The sequence below is a fragment of the Rhinatrema bivittatum genome, chromosome 11, assembly GCF_901001135.1.
Source record: "Rhinatrema bivittatum chromosome 11, aRhiBiv1.1, whole genome shotgun sequence".
Taxonomy (NCBI): Eukaryota; Metazoa; Chordata; class Amphibia; order Gymnophiona; family Rhinatrematidae; genus Rhinatrema; species Rhinatrema bivittatum.
In genome coordinates, this window is record NC_042625.1 from 45627013 (window position 1) to 45648164 (window position 21152).

The 21152-nt window shown below is 42.5% G+C and overlaps 1 protein-coding gene across 11 annotated transcripts in view; it reads left to right on the forward strand.

Moving 5' to 3' along the window:
* Positions 1–21152, forward strand: part of FBRSL1 (fibrosin like 1) — a 694486-nt gene that overhangs the window by 450902 nt on the left and 222432 nt on the right. Inside the window, exon 1 of one of the 11 annotated variants that reach the window (XM_029619458.1) lies at positions 1599–1725. The exons of the other annotated variants lie outside the window; for them this stretch is intronic. Within the exon in view, the coding sequence (XP_029475318.1) occupies positions 1717–1725 (9 nt within the window). The 5' untranslated portion in view covers positions 1599–1716. Of the gene's footprint in view, positions 1–1598; positions 1726–21152 lie in introns of those variants that run through there. 11 annotated transcript variants of the gene reach the window in all.

The window sequence follows — 21152 nt, forward strand, 5'->3', positions numbered from 1 at the left end:
ATAAATATTGGCCCTGTTAAGCTAAATATTCCATGTGGACCAAAACGATTGAGAAACTCCAGGTAGCAGAGGAAAGGTAACTTTCAGAAGGACCTCTGCAGGTAAGGAAGGGCTTTATGCTCAGATATGGCCCTTTAGAAAAAGTTGCGATGATACAGACTTGCACAACTACTCACATAGGAGAGGGGCGTTCCCTGGGGGGGCACAGTCTGGGCCAGGCTGATTTTAAAAAGTGTGCGTGATTTCTCTTGTTGAATTGTCTGCATGTAGTTTTGCCAGGAGACTCAATATGTGTCTGTCCACTTTGAAAGTGGGCGTAATCTAGGTGCAGATGGTAGAGAATTACCCCTAAAAGCAGATAACAGGATGCCTGTGGCTGAACCGGCTCGCCAACTTACTGCTGGTGTGCTTTGTTGCCCATTGAGTGCGAAGCGAGCCAGAAAACGTCTGCAGCGTTGACCTTGCATTTGGAAACGCCTCTCTTCAAAAGAAATCTAGATTCATAATCGTTGAGGGGGCAATTCCCTGTGGAAAAACCCCTTTGAAAATTCCCCTCCCCCCCCCCCCCCCCCTACGCGGGAAGCAAGGGCAGAGCTGAGCCCAGTAAAGTATGGGACTTCCTTTTGAAATCCCTGTGCATGCTTTACCCCATGTGGCACCAGCCCACAGTGGGAATTTCACAGGGAGTACCCCCCCCCCCCCCCGGGCCTGCAAACAACATGAGGACTATCAGAACTGGGCCCTCATTGAGTTTCTTGAGTAGTAGAGTCTGAGTAAGACGGGCTCCTCATTTTTATCTGTGTGCTGGAAGCACAGGGAGATAGAACGCCAGGGTTACAGACCAGGCTGGGGAGACAGTGCTTTGCCCACAGTCCCACAAAGAGATGGACCTTAAACTGTTCTGCCTCTCCTTGAGCAGTTTTAGTGTTAAGGCCCGTTACAGGCTTTAATTAGTATCCCTAAACATCTCCTGAATTAGAGGCTGGTGTTGCACCTTCTAGGTTGCTGCTTCTCCCGATGAAACGGAACCAGCACCCATCCTTTGAGGCAGGAACTTGTTCAGGTAAATGTTTATTCCTCCTGTCTAAAATCCATCATAGTTATTAGATATGCAGGAGCAGAACTGAATTGCTCTTGGCCGGACTCCCAGCGATGTCCCTGCTCCTGTCTCCAGTGAGCTTCTCTTGCTGTAATGCCCAGGTGTTCCCTGTCGTTTAACTTGGCAGCTCAAGCTAGTTCACTGAAATAGTGCACCCGTTTGAGGTGAAATCCTAAACCTGCAGGCATGTAACTTTAGCTGCAGAAAGTTGTAGACATGGGATAGTGCGATGCTCGGTCTCATTTTGAGTGCACGGAGAAAATCACCCTGGAGGTTTTCATGAAAGTGTTTTTATTTTGCTAAAAGCGTCTTCATTTTGTAGTTAATACCGAAAAAGAAAAAAGCAGCAGCCGAAAGGTTAAATCCTTCAGCGGTCGAAGAAGAACCATAAGTGACTCAGACTGAAAGTGACTGTGGGAGGACAGAAGTGACTCAGCCCATGAGGAAGTGAACGGGGATCTCAGTAACTCCCCTGCTGCGCTTCTGAAGCCTAACGGCAGCATTGCTGAGGCCGCTGTGCAGGGCATGGCACCTGCTCCGCTACCTGCCACTTACTGGAACTGACGAGCTGTGGAGAGGTTTGGCACTCGGCTCCTTCCCTAACCTTGAGTGAAGGCATGCCGGAGGTATGTAGCAGTTTGCGTGCAGTTTCTCTGCTTAATCCTCCGAGCCCCCCGCTGCGTTTGGTACAGCTTTCCTGACGCGTTGCGTGCTGTGAATAGACAGTGATTTTTGAACTGCATGAATTGCTAGTGTAAGGGGAAGAGCTTCTTTAACTTCTGAGAATGACAGAGCATGAAACCAGCACTTCAACAGAATTCATCCTGCACTTGTGCACGGTGCAGGTGGGTGCGAGAGAATTCTTCGGTGTTCGCAGGTGAGGGCTCGGTAGAAGTGAGTAATGCCATCTCTTGATTTGGGGCTCAGTCTCTCTCTTCTGAGATAGCACATTGGGACCATAGTTAATCCCGTTGTGTCTTGACTCACTGCCAGATATTCAGTATTGTAAAGCTGCCCGAGGCATGCCCATCTTCTCTCTTGTTATTTTCTTGCATTAAGTGATTATCTTTTGCTTCTTGAGGCCTTTCTCCTTGTCCTTTTCTTTTTTTTTTTTTTTTGATAGAGTATAACTACTCTTAATGGTGTATGTATAAACTTTTTCTTCAGTGTTTATGGTGGTATTGCAATTTTGGTTTTAGTGGTTTGCTATCTCTCAGTTACTGTAAACTATATAATTAAAATAAATATTCTAAACCTAACTGAGCAAAGATGCAAAACTTGAATAGCGCATGTAGCTATAAGGTGCAGTGTCAGTGGGTTCTACTTCCCAGTTTTATTGGTGAGAAACACACTGAGCAGCAGCACATGGCTTAAGATCACATATTTGTCTTCCCTTTGTTTCTTCATTGTCCTCCGCTAGCTGCATGCAATGAGCAGTCTTGGACCAGAGCAATAAAAAGTGAGATTATTGAAAGACTTGAAGTTTTTCCAGGAATTTATTAGACTAGAATTCCTATCCAGGGGGTAAGCAACTCCAGTCCTGGAGTGCCGCAAACAGGTCTGGTTTTCAGGATATCCATAATGAATATACATGGGACATATTTGCATATAATGGAGGTATTGCATGCATATTCATTATGGCTACCCTGAAATCCAGACCTGTTTGTAGCACCCCTTGTCCTAATCTTTGCTGGTTAGTATACTTGCTGGTAAATGCTCATCAATCTTTGTGCAAATGAATTACAGATCTGTGGAAACCAAGCCATTCCAGACCAAGTAGCACACTCTGTACAAGGAAGGCATTCACGGTCTGTAGTGTGTGTCGTTTTGAAAATACACAAGGAAAGTAGTGATGTTTACCGTCAATTTAAAAAAATAAAATTACTTCTGAGTTATTCATTTTGAAAATGTTTAAACTGATCCTATGCAGTTCTCCTGAACCACTGGGAGCAGCGTCACAAATTATCTCACCGGGAAATTAGTTTTGATTGAGTTTGTGCAATGTATGAACACTGCTGTTGTGACATCATATCCAGAATGGTCCTGTGCAAGGCAATTTGTGACTCTCTGGAGGACATGGCTGCTCCCAGAGGCTCAGGAGGACTGCCCCAAGAGCTTCTAAGATAACAAATTACAGGAAAACGTTGATTTGATAATGGGGGAGAGGGTATAATCACTGCTATGATGTGTACTTTGGAAATACTACGCAGAGGATACAGTTTCCAAACATGGAAACAAAAACTTTATAGATGGAAAAAAGGGAGGAATAGAAGAGCACTATTGTAATATAAATCATAAATACCGCTGATTATTTTGGCAGTGCTGGAAGTGCCACACGTGAGGCTTCCTTTCTTTCAACATATTTTCTGTCTTTCAAGGATTTCCAAACAGCCAGAGGGTTTTCTGGTGGTCTATAAAAGTAGTATTGTGACGTTTTGCCCTGCAGGTGTGCTCTTAAGCTTCCGGACGTCGGATGTTTGTTGGAATGATGACAGCTACAACAGCTCTGATACAGTGCAAAGGCAAAGTGTAGTCCTGCTAAGACATGATCTTAGTTGGGTGTTTGGGGAGATTGCAGAAATGTAAATCATAAATGTCTATGTCTATATAAGGCACCCCCCCTGCTATCCTTGGATCTGGAACTCCAGTTAGCCTGGCAACCATCCTGGCAACAGCTAGTGACCATTTCTAGGCCTGTGACTGCAGGGTTCCAAAAGAAATGCCGGTGCATGGCTCCTGGCCAAAGACCATCACTGTGTTGACTGGATGAGGTGGGAGGGGATTATAAAATAGGGAAATAATCCTCAGGTACTTGCGAATGAAGGCTCATGGAGCCAGAATCCATGACACAGACCCTGGTGGTTGTGATTGAACTGGAAGCCCAGAGGAGGAAACTGCAAAAAAAACCCCAAAAACCTATATTTTATTTGTTTAGCCATTTTACATGATGATCACAACGGTTTACATTATGACATAAATATAATCGGTAGACAATTACATTAATTTGATGAGTTCTTATAACATACATTTCAGCGATAGATGCATACATTGCCTAAGGTGATCAGGGGTGGAAAGATATACAGGGATGAGGTGGAAGGAAGTACACTTTTTAATGCATGGTGCTGGAGGAATATAAAGTTGGGGGTAGAGAGAAGATGTTTCAAATATATGTAATTGTGCAGGGTTGGAAAGTACAATGGCAATGAGATCTTTAGTTAGGTTCTTAATTAATTCGTCCATGCGGGAACAAGTACTGATTTCATAAAGGATTAAGTTAGGCTATAGGCACATACAAATATCTGTACAAGAGAATGCAGAGCGGCTGGGGAAGCACTGCTCTGACTTGCCACACCTTGGAGGTGTGAAGGACTGTTGATGAAGAATGTTTTGTAGTCACACCACGTTCCATGCTCATGTGTGACAATGAGCCACTTATTGTTTCTGTGGTTATGGCTTGCACAAACAGGCACCGTTCAGATGCGAAAGAGAAACAAGGTTGAGGTCAGATGGTGTTTGCTTGTGGCCTGCGTTCACCCTTGGGTTAGAACTTAGGAAAAACAGTCAATTACATTCTTCTTATCTTGCTGTTTTTTTTAACTTCCTGTTTCCTCTTCACACCACAAAAAATGGTACAAGTTGAATATTGATCTGCATGGAAGGGTCTGTCAACCTGTTTGCCTCTCGGGGCCATTTGGACATTTTAAAGGAACTTCTCAGCTTACCGAACTCAACTTGTATTGACCAAGAGGACTTTACTATACAAGAAAAATCTCTTCCCCTTCCCTCCCCAGTACTGTGCCATGCAGGTAGCAACCTCAGTGCAAGACATATAAGACAAGCTTGCCAGCAGGGTCCTTCAACCCTTAATAATAAGAGGCCCGGAACTATGACAGCAGATGCAGACCTCCAGGAGCCTCAGTTTCCACAGGGCTTGAAGGCTGCAACATAAGAAATGCCATACTGGGTCAGACCAAGGGTCCACCAAGCCCAGCATCCTGTTTCCAACAGTGGCCAGTCCAGGTCACAACTATCTGGCAAGTACCCAAACATTGATAGATCACAATCTACTATTGCTTATTAATTACTGTAATAGCGGTTTATGGATTTAACCTCTAGGAACTTATCCAAACCTCTTTTAAACCCAGTAAGACTAACTGCAGAAACCACAACCCCTGGCAATGGATTCCAGAGTTTATGCACTGAGTGAAAAAGAATTTTCGATTTGTTTTAAATGAGCTACTTGCTAACTTCATGGAGTGCCCCCCCCCCCCGGTCAGCAGTATGAGAAAGGAGCTTACATGTATCTTGTATACCCCCAGAGGGTGAAACTTCCTGACTTATGTTGTGTTCCTTGTCAGGGTGACACATAAATAGCTCACGTGCCACTGTCTGGCTCTGTTGTGCTGGCATTTTCCAGTCCATCACTAGGACAGAATAAGCATTCCAGAAGTCAGACAAGGGGGGAAGAGATCTAAATAAGGTTTTGTGTTTCTGGTTTAATGATATCTGGGACATTAAGATGGTAGAGGAATGCTAGCTGATGTTAAGTTGCAAGGGGGAATCCAAGATGGCGGCCGCAGTGCTCACAACGTGTAGCTCTGTCTGATTTCTTTTGTTAAATTTCTTCTTCAGCAATGCTGTATTCAAGCCGAAAGCGAAGGGCGAAGGAGAGGATTTACCCTGCAGCCTCCGTGGATCCCTTCGCTACTGGCCCAAGGGATGCACATGTTAAGCATGGGGAGGGATTGGGACTACAGCCGTTGGGAGATGGGGCTGGAGAAGTGTTGCTTTCCATCTCCCTGTCCCCGGTCCTGAGGATTGCCCAGCCACCAACTCCCAAGACCCAGAAGCACTGATGGAGGGGGCGCAGGCAGACGATGTTGATACCCCGGGACTGGAGGCAGGAGCTGTGCTTCAGTGGAGAAACAGAGTTGATGCCGGAGAAGGCTCTTCTGAAGAGTCTGCTGGCTCGCCAACTGAGGGAAGTTTTAAGAACCAGGCTGACTTAATTTCTGCTCCTGCTGTTGAAGCACTGCCGAATTTCAAGCAATTTCTGCTGGTAATTAGAGACTGGGAAGCCATTGAAAAACTGGTTGCCTCTATCGCTATGCAATTAAATCCTTTGGTGCTGAAAGCTAAGGAAAATGAGAATAGAATACTTCTTTTGAATCCTCCAATGTGACTCACAGAAGTTTGAGGATGTTAAACATGAAATTGGTTGTTTAAAACTGACTCCGGAGCTCTTGGTAAAAGAGAATCAATTTTATTCGTGGGAAAAATCTTCAACTTATACATTTTCTGAAAGCTCCAAGTGCGTCCACTAAAGACATGTTTAAGAAATATTTAATGGAGGTACTTTAAGGTGCTGGAGCAAGTGGTTCCTCCTTTATCTGTCTTATTATTTGCCCTCTTTCAAGAAGGGCAGTGAGGAATTTATTGCCAGAGGATGTGGTTAGTGCAGTTGGGTTCAAAAAAGGAAAAAGCCCATTAATGGCTATTAATGAAGTTTACTTAGGGAATAGCCACTGCTATTAATTGCATCAGTAGCATGGGATCTTCTTAGTGTTTGGGTACTTGCCAGGTTCTTGTGGCCTGGTTTGGCCTCTGTTGGAAACAGGATGCTGGGCTTGATGGACCCTTGGTCTGACCCAGCATGGCAATTTCTTATGTTCTTGTGTTCAAATTGATTCTCAAGGCATGGAACCCTTAACACCATCAAATTTGGATATTTCAAAGTTTTTTGAGACATCTGAAACTGCATTGATTGAGCCAGCTATGATGTTAGTCTCATGTGTTTGGAGCCTGATCGTGATTGGGTCTTAAGGCTATATTTCAAGCATCGCTTTGAAACTTTTTTACATCTTAAGGTTAGGATCTATCCGGATGTTTCAAGACAAACGCAGAAGAAGAGGAACAAGTTTTTACTGATGAGATCTAGAATACTTCAAATAGGGGCCTTTTTTTCTTTTGAAGTTTCTGTGTAAATGTTCTATTACATTTAAAGGTCTCTCATATATGCCTTCTCAGCTATCTCTTTTTCTCAGTGATAAGATGGTTCAACAGTCACGGATAATTGAATTACCTTTGCCTGATTCCCAGGTAGATGGCTGAGTATCCTCAATTTATAAATACTTCGGCATTATTTATCACTGCCTTTCCTATTTTGTTTTCCCATTGGAAATTTCTTGGAGAAGTGTTATTGGATCCTCTTTTTTTGTAGACGTTTGGAAAAATTGAAATAACTTGTATTTCCTATCATCTTTTTCTTTTTCTGATTGAACTTTTTGTATATTTTTTCTTTTTTTCCTTTTCTCAGTCAAGTTTGTTCTTGTAATAATATTTTAAAATGCATAAAGAAAAAGTAAAAAAAAAAAAAATGATGGTAAGGGGAATGCTGTATAAGCTTCCTGGATACCTGAAACACCCAACTACAAGTGCAACGGATTTGATAAAATAATTTACCTTCCCTCTGAGATCTCTGCCGTACCCCAAACTTGTGATCTGAAAAATAATGATGGCATTAATTTTATGGACTTCGTACATGTTAGACTGAGGAATATCTCTGTCATTTCAAATTGGTTTGATTGTTCTCCCGTTTTGAATGTTAGTATTTGGTCTGCTTTTGAAATAGTATCCACCACTGAGATAGCATCTCCAGTTGTATACTTAACATCTGTAAACCTGCGACCTTAAGGGCTGTTAGAGATACCATTTCTCCTTATCTGTCCTCTTTGACAAACCTTTCTTTGTCTAGAGGGTTTCTCCCTGAGGTGTTGAAATGTGCTACAGGAAGGCTACTATTGACAAAGCCCCATTTAGACACATCTGATTTAGCCAACTTCAGGCAAATTTCATCGCCATCTTTTGGCGATAGCATCTGTGGTGCATGGGTCAATCATCTGACTTTGTGGAGGATCATCAAATTCTGCACATTTGCCTGATTGATTTGTCTGATTGCATGCAGTAGCACTCCCTTTCTGTTTTTTGGATCATCAAATTTTACATCTTGTCCAATTTGGTTTCAGAAAGTTTGATGATCCAAAAAACAGAAAAGGGAGCGCTACTGCACACAATCAGATAAATCAATCAGGCAAATGTGTAGGCCTGCTCCTTTCACTTTTTGACTCTATTCGAAGTCAAAAAGTGTCAAAGAGGACAGATAAGGAGCCAAACCTTTGCCCGCACTTTGTTGGATATTTCATCTGCGTTCAATACAGTTGACCATAAGATCTTGCTGTATCAACTTAAAGAAGCAGGCATGCATACTTGGCAGTGTTCTCAATTGGTTTGAATCCTATCTTACTGAGAGGAAACAACAGGTTGTGTTTGGAGATTCAATATCCAGCTGGTATCCCAGGCAGTCTTGGGTCCCACGGGGGATAGCCCTTTCAGCACTCTTGTTTAATATCTATTTAGCCCTGCTAGGTAAGCTTTTGACTGGCCTCTGTGACTTTTGACTGTATGGGGACGACATCCAGTTTTACATCCTGCTAAGTAAGTCATGGTCAGATACCTTCACTAGGATTGCCTTATGCATTTCTTCTATATTTTGGTGGCTTCACCATAATAAACTCGCGTTAAATCTTGTGCAGACTGAAATTGTTGTCATTCAGAGTAGAGAAAATCTGACAATCGCTCTATTAAGATTGAGAATGAAGAGCTCAAAATTGCTACCCACACATAAAGCTTCGGGGTAACTATTGATCCTGAGTTTCTGTGGTCCCCCAGGTTAAAATATTGATTAAATCTGGCTTTTATAGACTTCCTTTGTTGCATGGCATTAAGTCTGTACTACAACCTGCTGACTTCCAGTCAGTTGTCCAAGCTCTGCTGCTGCCCTCATTGGATTACTGGGATTTGCTTTATTTGGAATTCCTTCAGTATCATCAGAAGCACTTCAGCTATTACAGACATCTGATTTCTGGTCGCTCATCTGATTTGCTGGCCGACCTGCACTGGTTACCCATCCAGTGGAGAATAAAATATAAAATGACTCTCCTGGTTCATAGACTGCTGGCTCCTAATGCCCTATCCTGGGCAAATACCCTTTTGCAGATCTATAACAGTGCTCTTCGCAAAGGGGCTTACTTGTCATTCTCTCGATCCACCAGGCGAGGCTAATGGATACTAGAGAGCGGGCCTTCTTTGTCGCTGCTCCCATCTTGTGGAGCACATTACTGCAGGACCTACATCTTGCTGAATGCACTAAATCATTTAAGACTTTAGCCAAGACAATTTTCTTCCAGCAAGCCTTTCTTTCAACTTAATAACTGCTGAGCTTTACTATTGCCTGTCTTGAAGTTTCATTCATTCCCCATATTTTATTTCTAATTTTGTCTTATAATGTTTGTTTTATTTTTTAGGTATGTTCTATTGTACGCCGCCTAGGGCTTCGGCTTAGGAGACATATAAATAAATAAATGAGTGAGACTTGGTAGCATCTTGGGAGTGTCTGCGCTGTATTTCACCACAGTTTTATTACTCTAATGTAAGAATCACCCTAGAAAAGCTACAGCTGGCAACTGCAGCACCCAGGCTACCCAGCTTCTGGTTTCTCTCTATTTTTAGCACAAATTGAATAGACTACAATAGTCTTACACTGGGCTTCCTATAGCCATGTGTAACTATGAAAGATGTTGATATAAAGAGTGTGGCAGGAAGTGTGGATTATCTACTGGGCCCTATCTACTTCCTGAATAATAAGCAGAGGCATAAGAACAATTAGGTACAAGGCGGAGTCATCTCAATTGAGTGGAATGGAAAGGGAGGAGTGGTTAGAAATGGTACCTCCACCTTCATTGCTAACCCCATGGCTTCTCTCCTACCTGCTGTCTACACCAACAAGGGTGTGCGTAAGATGTGCAACAAGAGATTGGCAGATTCTGTCAGGAGACGTCATAGTTGTTCAAGTTCACGGTGTAGAAGAGAAAAGCGATTAACAGGGCATTGCATCCTCTCTAACTTTTGTTTTCATTAACTGGTTAAAGTGGCCCTTCCTGCACTACTGCCACTCATCAGAGTGTGTCATGGGGATAAGTCTAACATTACATTGTTATCTCAGATGGCCATAGAAAGGGGTTCCTAATATTATTCTCATTCAGGTAAATGCTGTGCCCAGTTTAAGGTGCTGTTGGCCTCACTGGACTGAGGGCCAAATGGGGAGCGCACAGCCACACACGAGAAAGACTTATTCAATTTTTTCACCTGGTTTCTAATCCCTGGGCTGCCTGAGGATGGGATGTGCTGCAGAAGCAACAGCCCAAGTGTCGGGAGAGGGCGAGATGCTACAGTGAAACTCACTGATCGAAATGGAATACATTTGCATGGCGTGATGGCCAAGTTGGGAGCGGGGAACAGGAGGAGTATAGCGAGAGGAGCCTCCCCGGTCCTCACAATATTCTTGCAACTGAAGACTTTCCTGGGTTTGGGGGCGGTTGAGCCAGATGCCCAACATTAAACAGCAGGGAGCTTCCAGGCGAATTAACAGGCCGATGCAATATTGGCACGCGTAAAACAGGCGCTCGATCATGAGCACCCACTCTCCTAATGCGTGCCGATCCACCTCTCCTGGGCGCCTGATTTAAGAGTAAAATTAGCTGCCGCGGTAAAAAGGAGATGCTAGGGGAAATTGTGCGCACTTAGCGCCTGCTCTGCATCGGGCTCTCAGGAAAGGTCAGTGCATGTTAGAAAATGGACACTCGAGCACTATACACGGCCTAGACTGTGTATATTGTGGGTGTATATTGGGCACCCAGAAATTATTATTTTTTTTTTTTTTACATGATTCTGTTTTCTGTTGTCTCTCCTACTTAGTATCTCAACGATAATAGTAGGAGGGATCACAGAAAGCAGGAATTTATTTTATTTATTTATTTATTTATTTCTTTTTTACATTGAGTCTTGAGTGCAGCGTAAAATTTGCCATGTTGCAAGGGCACATTGGCCGCGGGGGAAATTTTTTGCATCGCGGGGATTAGTTAATAGCCTCATCTACATGTTCTTTACATGTGATGATCGCTATTAGCTACACACTCGATTGGACGCGCATATCCCTATTTTGCATTGGAGGTTATAGGCGTGCATCTAAAACGCGTGTCCAGTTGCGTGTTGAGTTATGCGCTGGACGCAGCACATGTATTGCATTGGCCTGAAAGAGAATTTAATACAGTAGTGTACTTTCATCCAGAATGGTTGGGATGAGACTGGTTCTGCATAATAGATTTTTTTTTTCTCCAGATAATGAGTTTTCTGATAAAAAAAAAAAAAAAGAGTATCAGATGATGAGTTTTTTCTGAATAAGCCAGGCAGCATTTGAAGCTGACCAATTTTCAGATAACAGAAGTTCTTCCGAATAATGGAACATGGGCTGAAGCCCATGATTTTTTTTTTTTTTTGGATAGTTGGATTCCAGATATAAGATGCTGCATTGTAATAGAAAAAAGAAGCAATTGGTCAACAGCATGCATGCTTTAGGATCAGTTGACCTTCCTCTCTTAAGTTTCAATATTCCTCTGCAACCTTCACAGGACTTCCTGAGCTGGAATACTCGACAAGGAAGCTGAAGCTCAACTTCAAAGTCTCTTTCCTCATGAATTTTTCATGTCTTTGTTAGCAAAATGCCATGCTGTAAAACCCTCTTGTTATCTCTGCTGTAAAGCACAGTAATTAACATTCACATTGTAAAAAAGAGTCTTGTTTTTGTTGAAGCTTAATTGCTTTGTTGATTTTTATCTTGTGGATTTGTGTATGCCAGTGATTCGTCCTCCCTCCCTTTCTGCTAGTCTCTCTCTTACAGATCTCATCTCTCTTCCCTCCTTCCCTCTTACAGGCCTTCTCCCCTCTTCCCTCCCTCCCTGCTGGTCTCTCTCTGACAAGTTTCCACCTCTCCCCGCTCTGATTCTCTCTGCTAGTCTCATTCTTAGGGGTCTCCTTCCTCTCAGATTCATATTCAAGAAATGGTATCAGCATGACAATTAGTGTACATTTGTTGCCAAAGAAATACATAAACATCCCATTCACAAAGGAGTGTTGTGCGTTAACATGGAAAACAGCACGTTTTTCCACTAGTAACTTGAGCAGGTGAGACCTGACCTTCCTAAGACAGTCACACATGCAACCCACAGCCTGACATCTCTAGAAGATCCCTTTTAACACTGCAAAAGGATTTGGGTTCATGAGTAGCATTCCAGGGTCCTGATAGCAATCCTAGTGTCCACCACAGCCAGCCACGTTTAAAGGATATCCACAATGAATATGCATGAGATAGATTTGCATATACCGAGTCTCCAATATATGCAAATATATTTCATGCATACTCATTGTGGATATCTAGGGACCTTCGTTTTCAGTTTTTATTTTATTTTTCTTAAGAATTTCAATGCTAAAACAAAGAAAAAAATCACTGAAAAAATGACTTTTGTTATAACAAACAGAAGAAAAATCAGTGGCAAGATAATTTTTCCACTGTTTTTTTTTTTTTTTACATTGAAATTTCCAGGAAAAATAAAATAAAAACTGAAAACAAAGGTCCCTATGGATATCCTGAGTTTCTGTGGGATCACCGGGGCAGCTTTGGGAGCCACGGCACTTCAGGAGGTGGTTATGTCAGTTTAACTTTTCTAAATTTTCCTGTTGCTCTGATGATGCCACAAACATGTTCAATACCATTTATTACAAGGCTGCCCCCATTTAAAAAAAATAATAAAAATCCCTATGCATTCTGCTTTTCTAAATCCCACCGTATACTTGGGTTTTGAGGAGCTCTGATTCACCTTGATTGGCAGAGCAATTTCCTCATCAGAGCTCATCACATTTTAACTGAAAATGGTTTGAAAGACACTACCCAATTTGCTGCCACTGTTATAAAATGCTAATTCATTTTAAATATCTAAATCAACTGAGCAACCACCATTGGGAAAAAATAGCACGATAAGACCCAGAGGAGCCTGTTTTCAACAGCATCTCTGAGTGGTAGACAATGGGGGGAGAGGGGAGCAGAACTGAAAAAGGTGAATGTAAGACCTGTGCGTGGGAGCAGCTCGCGCACATGGACACGACGATTTTATAACACGCTCGCGTGTTACCGAATCGGCTGTACGCCTGTACATGCGTGCACGATTTTACATCGACGCGCGCAAATGCCGCTTTGATGGTGTAAGTGGGGGGGGGGATGTTTAGTAGATTCGAGCGCTGACGCAATTACATGTTTCCCCGGTTCATTCCCCACTTCGCCCCAGTAAAGGGGGAGGACTTCCTAAATCCCCCTAGCTACCTTGCCTCACTTTTACCCTATTAGCCCCGACCCTTAAAACCTCGCTGATTAGCCTTGGGTTGGTTTTTTTTTGTTTGTTTCATGAATTACACGCCGTGCGTAGAAGAAGTTACGCAGATAGGAACCCAAGCGCACAATGGTGTGTGTAAATACCTACATGCTGGTTTCATTCACGTTTCCTGCAAGGCTATGCCCTGCCCCTTTTATGGAAAACATTTTTTACTCGGGGGACCGGGAGATACGCGCGTTCCCGGGGGCCTCTTAAAATCCACGCCGCGCTTGCTGGGCCAATACACCCGCGTATCTCCCGGCTTTGTCGCATGCAGGGCTTTTAACATTCACCCTTAAGTGCGGCTGACCAGCAGTCAGTCAGTCAGTGGCGTTGCACTGGTAGTAAATCTGGGTAACAATAATTGGGAAGTTGGGAATGATTTAATGCTTTCAGTTGAAAGCTTTGTATCCTGGATGAATTGTGATTGGTGGGGTGTTTTTGGTTTTTTTTTTTTTTTTTTTGTTCATGCTCCTCGGAGAATACTCGTATAGTTTGTGCAGCGTCATCCGTGTACAGGATAAGCCCCACAACAAAGGAGCTCACACCTTGAGTTTCAGAAGATTAACCGCTTGAATTTCGTAAAGATTTACACAGGTTACATGGGCTTTTCAGAATTGCCTCAGGGGATGGGGGTGGAGGAGGGAGTCATGTGTGTACAAGCTCGCTCAAAGGTGATTTCAGGTGTACTTTTATACATGCTAGAAAGAGGCGTGTCTGAGGCGTTTATGCACATACTTTCACTTTTCAAAAGTATGCAGGTAAATCTACCTTTACATATTTGCATCTGCTAAGAAGTGCGCGTGTACATGACACTGGGTTCCACTGAAAGTTGTCCTCCCTATGATTTGTTCAAAGTCACAAAGCAAGTGGCAGATTGATAGATTAAACTGGAGTCTCCTGGCTTGAAGCTCCATTTTATCTACCTGCCCACCTACCCAGGTTGACTTACAAACAAAGGAAAATACAAGTTTACCCCTTGTTGGGACCACCTCAATGCATGTCTGCTCATCTTCAGAAAGTCTATGGAAATGAGAAATGTGCTAGGAAGGTCCGCCCAGAGCTAGTCTGAGCCATTAAGGTGGGAACAAGTCCATTAAAAGAAAAGTATTTCTCTTCCTCTAACTCAGTGTCTAAACTGGCCCGACACGGGTGTGTTGGTCTTGTGTCTCAGAAGTCAGTCGTATGAAGGAACACACTGTTTGAAACAAAAATGTAGAAGTTTCATGTTTTGTAGTAAATACAAAGAGCTTATGTATGCAGAATCAACAGGAGAGCCGCACAGGACCCAAAGCTTCAACTGCCAGTCATCGGGAATAAAAGTCCCTCACTTGGGATCCAAAACGTTTTACTTTTCAAAATTGCCCCCAAGCCACTGAGAATTTCTACCAAACACCAGACCCTCAAGTCATAAAGTCAACAGAACTGCTAAAAACTGGAAAGAATGTTTCATGTTCAGTTCAAAATGCAACACACACACACAATAATAATAATAATAATTATCAAAAGACTGTAAGTAAAGTTGTATATGGTGTTGTACAAATACGGTAGCAGCTCTGGGGGTGGAAACCAGAGTTCAGGTGTTTGTGTGGTCAGGTGACTGCTATTGGATAAAGAGGGAACACAGAAACCCAAAGCACTTAGCGCTGAAAATGATTTGACTCCAGCACCAACCTTTACCGCTAGTCCTCCAAACATCTTTATTCTCGCACATACTAACAAGGAGCCCTGATTGCCAAGTATTAGCCATTATTAAAGGCATAGGGATGCACATAAGTAGTGGCACAGTCTCATCTATCAAAGCAATATGGCATATCAGCACCTGAATGCAAATGAAAACATTTAACAATACTAACTAATTGCCAGCATAACTAATTGACCCGACTGCCAAAGGGTAGAGGGGAGACGGTGAGAGAGAGATGATTATTGCAACTTATCACATCTACAGCGCTACTGGAAGTACCCAACACAGTCACCTAGTAATGGAGGAGTAGGCTAGCCAGAGAGAGCAACAAAATAAGTTGTTTCCTGCCATCAGGCCCAAAATGTAATTTGACTGGAGACGATACTAGCCAGCCTAACACCCTGGAAACTGTCTTTGCTATTGTCTTTCCTGTGCTTGGTAATTTTACTGTGCAGAATTTGTTCTTTTATTCTAATCACCTGCGCTCCTATCCACAAAGGTGTGTTACCATTTTAACGCACATTAGTGGAGAGGCCCTATTGGAACTAATTGACCTGCGGTAAATAACATTGTGTTACACACTTGGCAATTTTTCCGTGCTCAGGATATGTTCTCATCATTCAGCATCTCTCCTATTGCCTGACAGCATTTCTCAGGAAGGAACAGAACTGAAGGGTTTTCCTGTGAATCCTGCTCATCCCCCTCTATAGGAGACAGCCCAGGTTCTCCCTGGCTGACATCCACTATTGGGATCCTGGTTTGTGCCGTATTTCACTGTGATACGCCTGCCGTTGTAAGAAGGCCCTTGTAGAGCAGACACAGCACGTTCTTTGCATCCCATTGATCATGACAACTGTTTTCCTGTGTGGAAGCGTATCAGCAGGGTTGCTGTAACTCCCTGTTTCCTCCATCCTGTCTGCAGATGTAGGTCAGTTGTTTACATGGCTCACCTGACTACGTCTGCCTTTTCATATTTTAGTGTCTAGAAACCTTCAAGATGCAGCATTTTATTCTCCTGCATGCGACTTGCGCTGAGAAGCCCTACCTGTTCTGGTGACTAAATCTTCCCCTTCCTCGCAGCTCTGGGACTGTGTGACCGGCAGGCAGCGGGCTCTGATTGGCAGCTCTGCTCTGAAGGTCATGGCACCCAACGCATTCCAAGTAGGGCAGAATCAAATAAGCCTTCTTTTCCTTCACTTCTTGCTCTGATTAATTGCCTCATTCAATTTAGACTCTATTGCAGTTAAACATTAATTCAGTAGGACTTAATCATGTATTCATTTATGATCTTGCTTGTGCATTAATGACAATGATTTTCTTTTTTTAATTATAGGGATCTCTGCATAACATGCTTTACATCCACTTAGTGAAAACTACTCTGCAACCTTGTGCTTTTATGTCAGGCAAATTAAATACTCCAGGAGCTGCTGAAGTACCTGGTGAAATATTTCATTCTGAATATTTGCACTTTGGAACGTACAATTCAGCAGATGTTAGATGGCTTGGAGGGGAGTCAGACAGTGGTCGGTGATTCTTACTCCTCTCTGGTATTGTGCAGGCTCTCGTTTGGGCAAGTAATGCACGGCACATTCATCAAGCCACAAAGCAGGCCTTTCAGCTTCTTAAGATTCCTGGATTACAAAACAGCAAGTCACGTGTTGCAGGGGATTATTTTGCTTAGCCATTAACATGGTTCTTTGGAGAAAGATGGAGCCCCTCCTTTCAATTTGAAAGGAAAAAAGCTCCCCCCCCCCTCCCCACTCCCCCAAGCCTACAAAAGCAAAAACTCACCCTGTTCAATTCATTTCCCGACCACCCTTTGATTTCGGGAGGCTTATATTTCTTTTTGGATTGGAAGTCAAAATTCCCTGGTCTTGGCCTAAAAATCTTTGCTGAAAGAGGAATCCCATGGTTGGGCATGCTCAGGTCAAGTTGAGGAAGGGTTTAAAATTAAGACGGTGCTATCCTACATAAGAAGGGCATGCTGGGATCCCTGCGAAGGTGTGGCCCCTATAGAATGTTCCTGCACTTGGAGAAGGAGAAGGGCGTGCACCATGTCTTTTACATCACTCCCATGTGAGGCTGATCCTCCCGCTATAAAAGAAAGTGCCCCCTAGTGGTCTGTGTGGCTTTTTAATTTGCTTTTGAGAAGGACCTGTTCATTTGTAAAAGTAAGGCACTAAGCCTTAGGATAAGGAGCCCTAAAAGAAGAAGAAGTTTTTAAACTCACACCTGGTGACTCCTAAGGGATTCTGAGTATCTTTTCTGAGAAATAGATTTTGTTTTGGAAGGAAGTTTATAGCCTCCCCATCCTTCCCAGTTGAAATAAGAGATGAGTTGTTTGTTCAGCTGCGATTCCCCTAATCCAGGAGATCGAGTTGCTCAACCAGTTCCAAAGTCTGGGAGGGGAAAAGGAGAAGGAAGTCACCCAGCAGGTGCTCGGCCTCAGCCACTCACTATGAAGGCGCCCATCTGGTACCAGAGGAAAGAGGAGGGATTCCAGGATGAGCTGTGGATCTCGGGTATTTCAAGGGTGGTCCTTAAGGAAAAGGAATATCCATAGTCCAAGCTGCCCAGGGAAGCTTCATTTTCAGTTCAAGGATAAGGAAGATACCCTAAGGGATGGAGCAGAGGATCACAGTTTTGCCTAGGCACAGAATCACAGGTTTACAAATTTCAGTACCTGGTTGTATATTCTCAGAGTAACTGGAAGAATTTGCCATTTTTTGTGTTTGAATGATTTCCTCAATAAAGTTTTGTTGAAATACCAGTACCTTGTCTACCTTCATCACTGGCAGATGGCTTTTTATTCAACGTATTGGATGAATCTATTATTCTCCCATGGACAGAGGACTCTTCACTGGGGAAGAAGGACATCGTGGAACCATAGATTTACCCCTGGAATTTAAAGTGTACCCTGTATCTTATTGAGGAGGCCTCTAGCTCAGGGACTACACCAATGTTCCATTGAACCCAGCTTCCTGGCTCCAAACATAGCCAGTCTGGATCACGCAAAGTACCTGAAAGATCCCTTTTCTGTTGCTCACTGCCAGAGTGAGGTAGAAGTGTGTGATGCTTGTCTCAAGTCAATAGTTTCCATCCGTGCATTGCATGTGCATTCAAATAAAATCCTGAAATTCACTGAAAAAGCAATAGGAACACATTAGCAAATAACTATGAGATACATTGTTTCATAATAACAAAGGGAACTGTCCAAGCCCCTTTGTCACATCACCATCCTGAAAAATGTACGACCCACTTAATGATACTTAATGAGAAAGGGTCTTTGTTCCTTTTGAGCACTAATTAGAACATTTCATTTGTTTTGTCATTATCATGTAAGTTTCGTTTCAGCGATGCATGGATTCTTGGAAGAATGCTTAAATAGGGTTTTGGTTCCAGATGTGTTTGAGAATGAGACGCATATATAAGGCACCCCCAGCCTCTGGCCTCTGTGCTTACATCTCTGAACGATTCCCTTTGAACATCAGAACTCTTCTATCTTACCCCACTCCTATAGTAACTCCTTCAGCTGACCTTGCCAGAATAAGGGGGAACTGGGTAGAACAGGGCAAGGGTCACATCATTACAGAGCTTTCATCTCTAGGCCACTGTTTCAGATCCCAAACAAAGGTGGCTTATGTGAAATGAAATGGTGGTCTCAGTCCAGTTCCAGGGGCCATAGCAAAAGTGTTAGCATCATGGCTGAAGTCAGATTCCTATGAATCTGTGAATTCTGCTGCACACCTTGTCAATGACTTGTAACAAGAACACGATGAGAGAGAGAGCTGGAATAATTGCCTCATACCCCAATCTCTTGTTCAGCCGTTTGGTTTTTTGGTTTTTTTTATGGCCTTAACCATGCTATTGCTTTTTGGTTTTACATATACTGATTAGTTGATAGCACTCTGGTTATATTGGGGCTATAAAAAGAAACTCAACAGAACGTGTTTCTGCAGTGGTCAAGATCTCTTATGTTTACACTAGACTGGTTAGACAGCTGTGTCCTTTCTTGAATTTCCAGGCTTTAAAATCTGTGACCTATGCCTTGGTAGTAGCAGTAACTGATTATTGCAACACAGTTTATTGGGGATTGCCAGGAGTAATTACTTGGCGTTTACCAGTGATCCAGAACATGGCTGCCAGAGTTGGTTTGGGTAGTCTGAGAAGAACACCAGCAATTCCACTTCTCCGGAAACTTCATTGTTTGCCCATTAAATTGAGCTGCAAGTTTATAGTTTTAGCACTGGCATTTAATATTCTGAGAGGCCCATGCCCTCCACATTTACGTAATCGAGTATATTGGTCTAGATCCAAAAGAATGTTGCGATCACAGTATCAATGCCAACTTCAGCCCCCTTCAGTGAAGGCATTTTGCCATCTTAAATTTTAGAATAGAGTTTTTTTCTATGGTAGTACCAAAGTTATGGAATGATTTAGCCTTGGATTTGATAAGGAAACAGAGCTAATGCATTTCAGGAAGAAACTAAAAATCTGGCTGATTATGTCAGAAATGAGGAATATGTTAGATGGAACATGCAGTTATATCTTTTGATGCACAGTTAAGTTTGTTTGAAGTGGGCAGAGAGGAGATTTTTTTCTTTGTCTTGTGTTTGTTATTATTGATTTTATTGTATGCTATGTTTTAAGTACTGTACATGTTATGTTTTAAGTACTGTACATTGGGCAATTCTTTGGAATCTGGAAGGCGATTCATAAATTTTATTAAATAAAATTAACTTTTAAACTTGGGGGCATGAAGGAAATTCTGTGTGTTTTTAAGGACTTGTTCTTATGCATTCAGTTTTGTACTGTTGATCCATTTTTGGGGGAAACATCTTATTTCTAATGACATGGGAAAGATATAAAACCATAGGTGCCAACTCTTTAGTGCAGGGGGTGCTTGAGCACCCCCAATATTAAACAAACTCTTTCACTGTGGCTAGGGGAGGGCAAAATTTGTGTTTATTTATTTAAGGCATTTATAAGTTGCCTACTGCAGGAGCTGTAGGCAATGTACAGAAAAAGTTAAAACATTCATATTCATCATCAAAGAAACAAAACCATCAACAATCAAAAACAATAAAATCATAAACAAAAAAATACAGCAGCAGAATACTAAATCCATAAATATATTCTCACTCACATAAATCCCTTGCTGGATTAGAAAAGTCTTTACCATTGACTTGAAGGTCTTAGTGTTGAATTTAGCACTCCCAATCATTTTGAAAATGTGGCTCTCAAGAATAAAACCAAGCGAAAGTGTGTAGCCAATCTGTTCTTCTGTTGTGCCACTAATGACCTGCATTAATAATGTAATACAGAGCCATGACTGGAAATGCTTCAGTCCCACTGCCTAGTATCATGCCTAGGACTGTCAATGAAAGGCATCTGGCTTTTATACAACGTATTGGATGAACCTGTTATTCTCCAGCTGGCACAGGATTAGATATGAGAAATCTACATAAGAAAACCAGATGTTTGTAAAGATCAGAAATGTATGGCCCAAGGGTGATCTTTATAGACAAGGTTTACCGTGCATACCGTTAATGGAATCCCATCAGTTCTGCATAAAGCAAGTTGATTGCAAATGATACTAATATAGCTGCTGTTCCGCAGAGTTTACAGTTTGCAGGGAAAAGGGAGCACTGAGCATTTGTTTTGCTAGCATCATTTGCTTTTATGCATCTTATGTTTGTTTTATACTGTTAGCCGCCACGATCTTAGGAGTGTGCAGATGACAAATAATTTTAAACAAATAAACGATGACAAGGGTGTTGAGGAATAGTGTTCCTCCAGGGAGTTTAGTCAAATTCCATATTTGGGGGTCAGGAAAGGAATTTCTTTTTCCCCACTATTGACTGCAGAGTCGGTGTTTTTTTTGTCGTGTTCTGGATTATGCTGCAAAGAGAAGGAATTTGTACTGGGTAGATCAGCTAACCAGCTGTATCGCTCTGATTTTCATAAAGCTGTTGTAATTTATTACTGTTATTATCAAAATTAATAGTTGCCTAAGGGGACACAAAGAGTCTGTGGGTAAAGGAGTGGA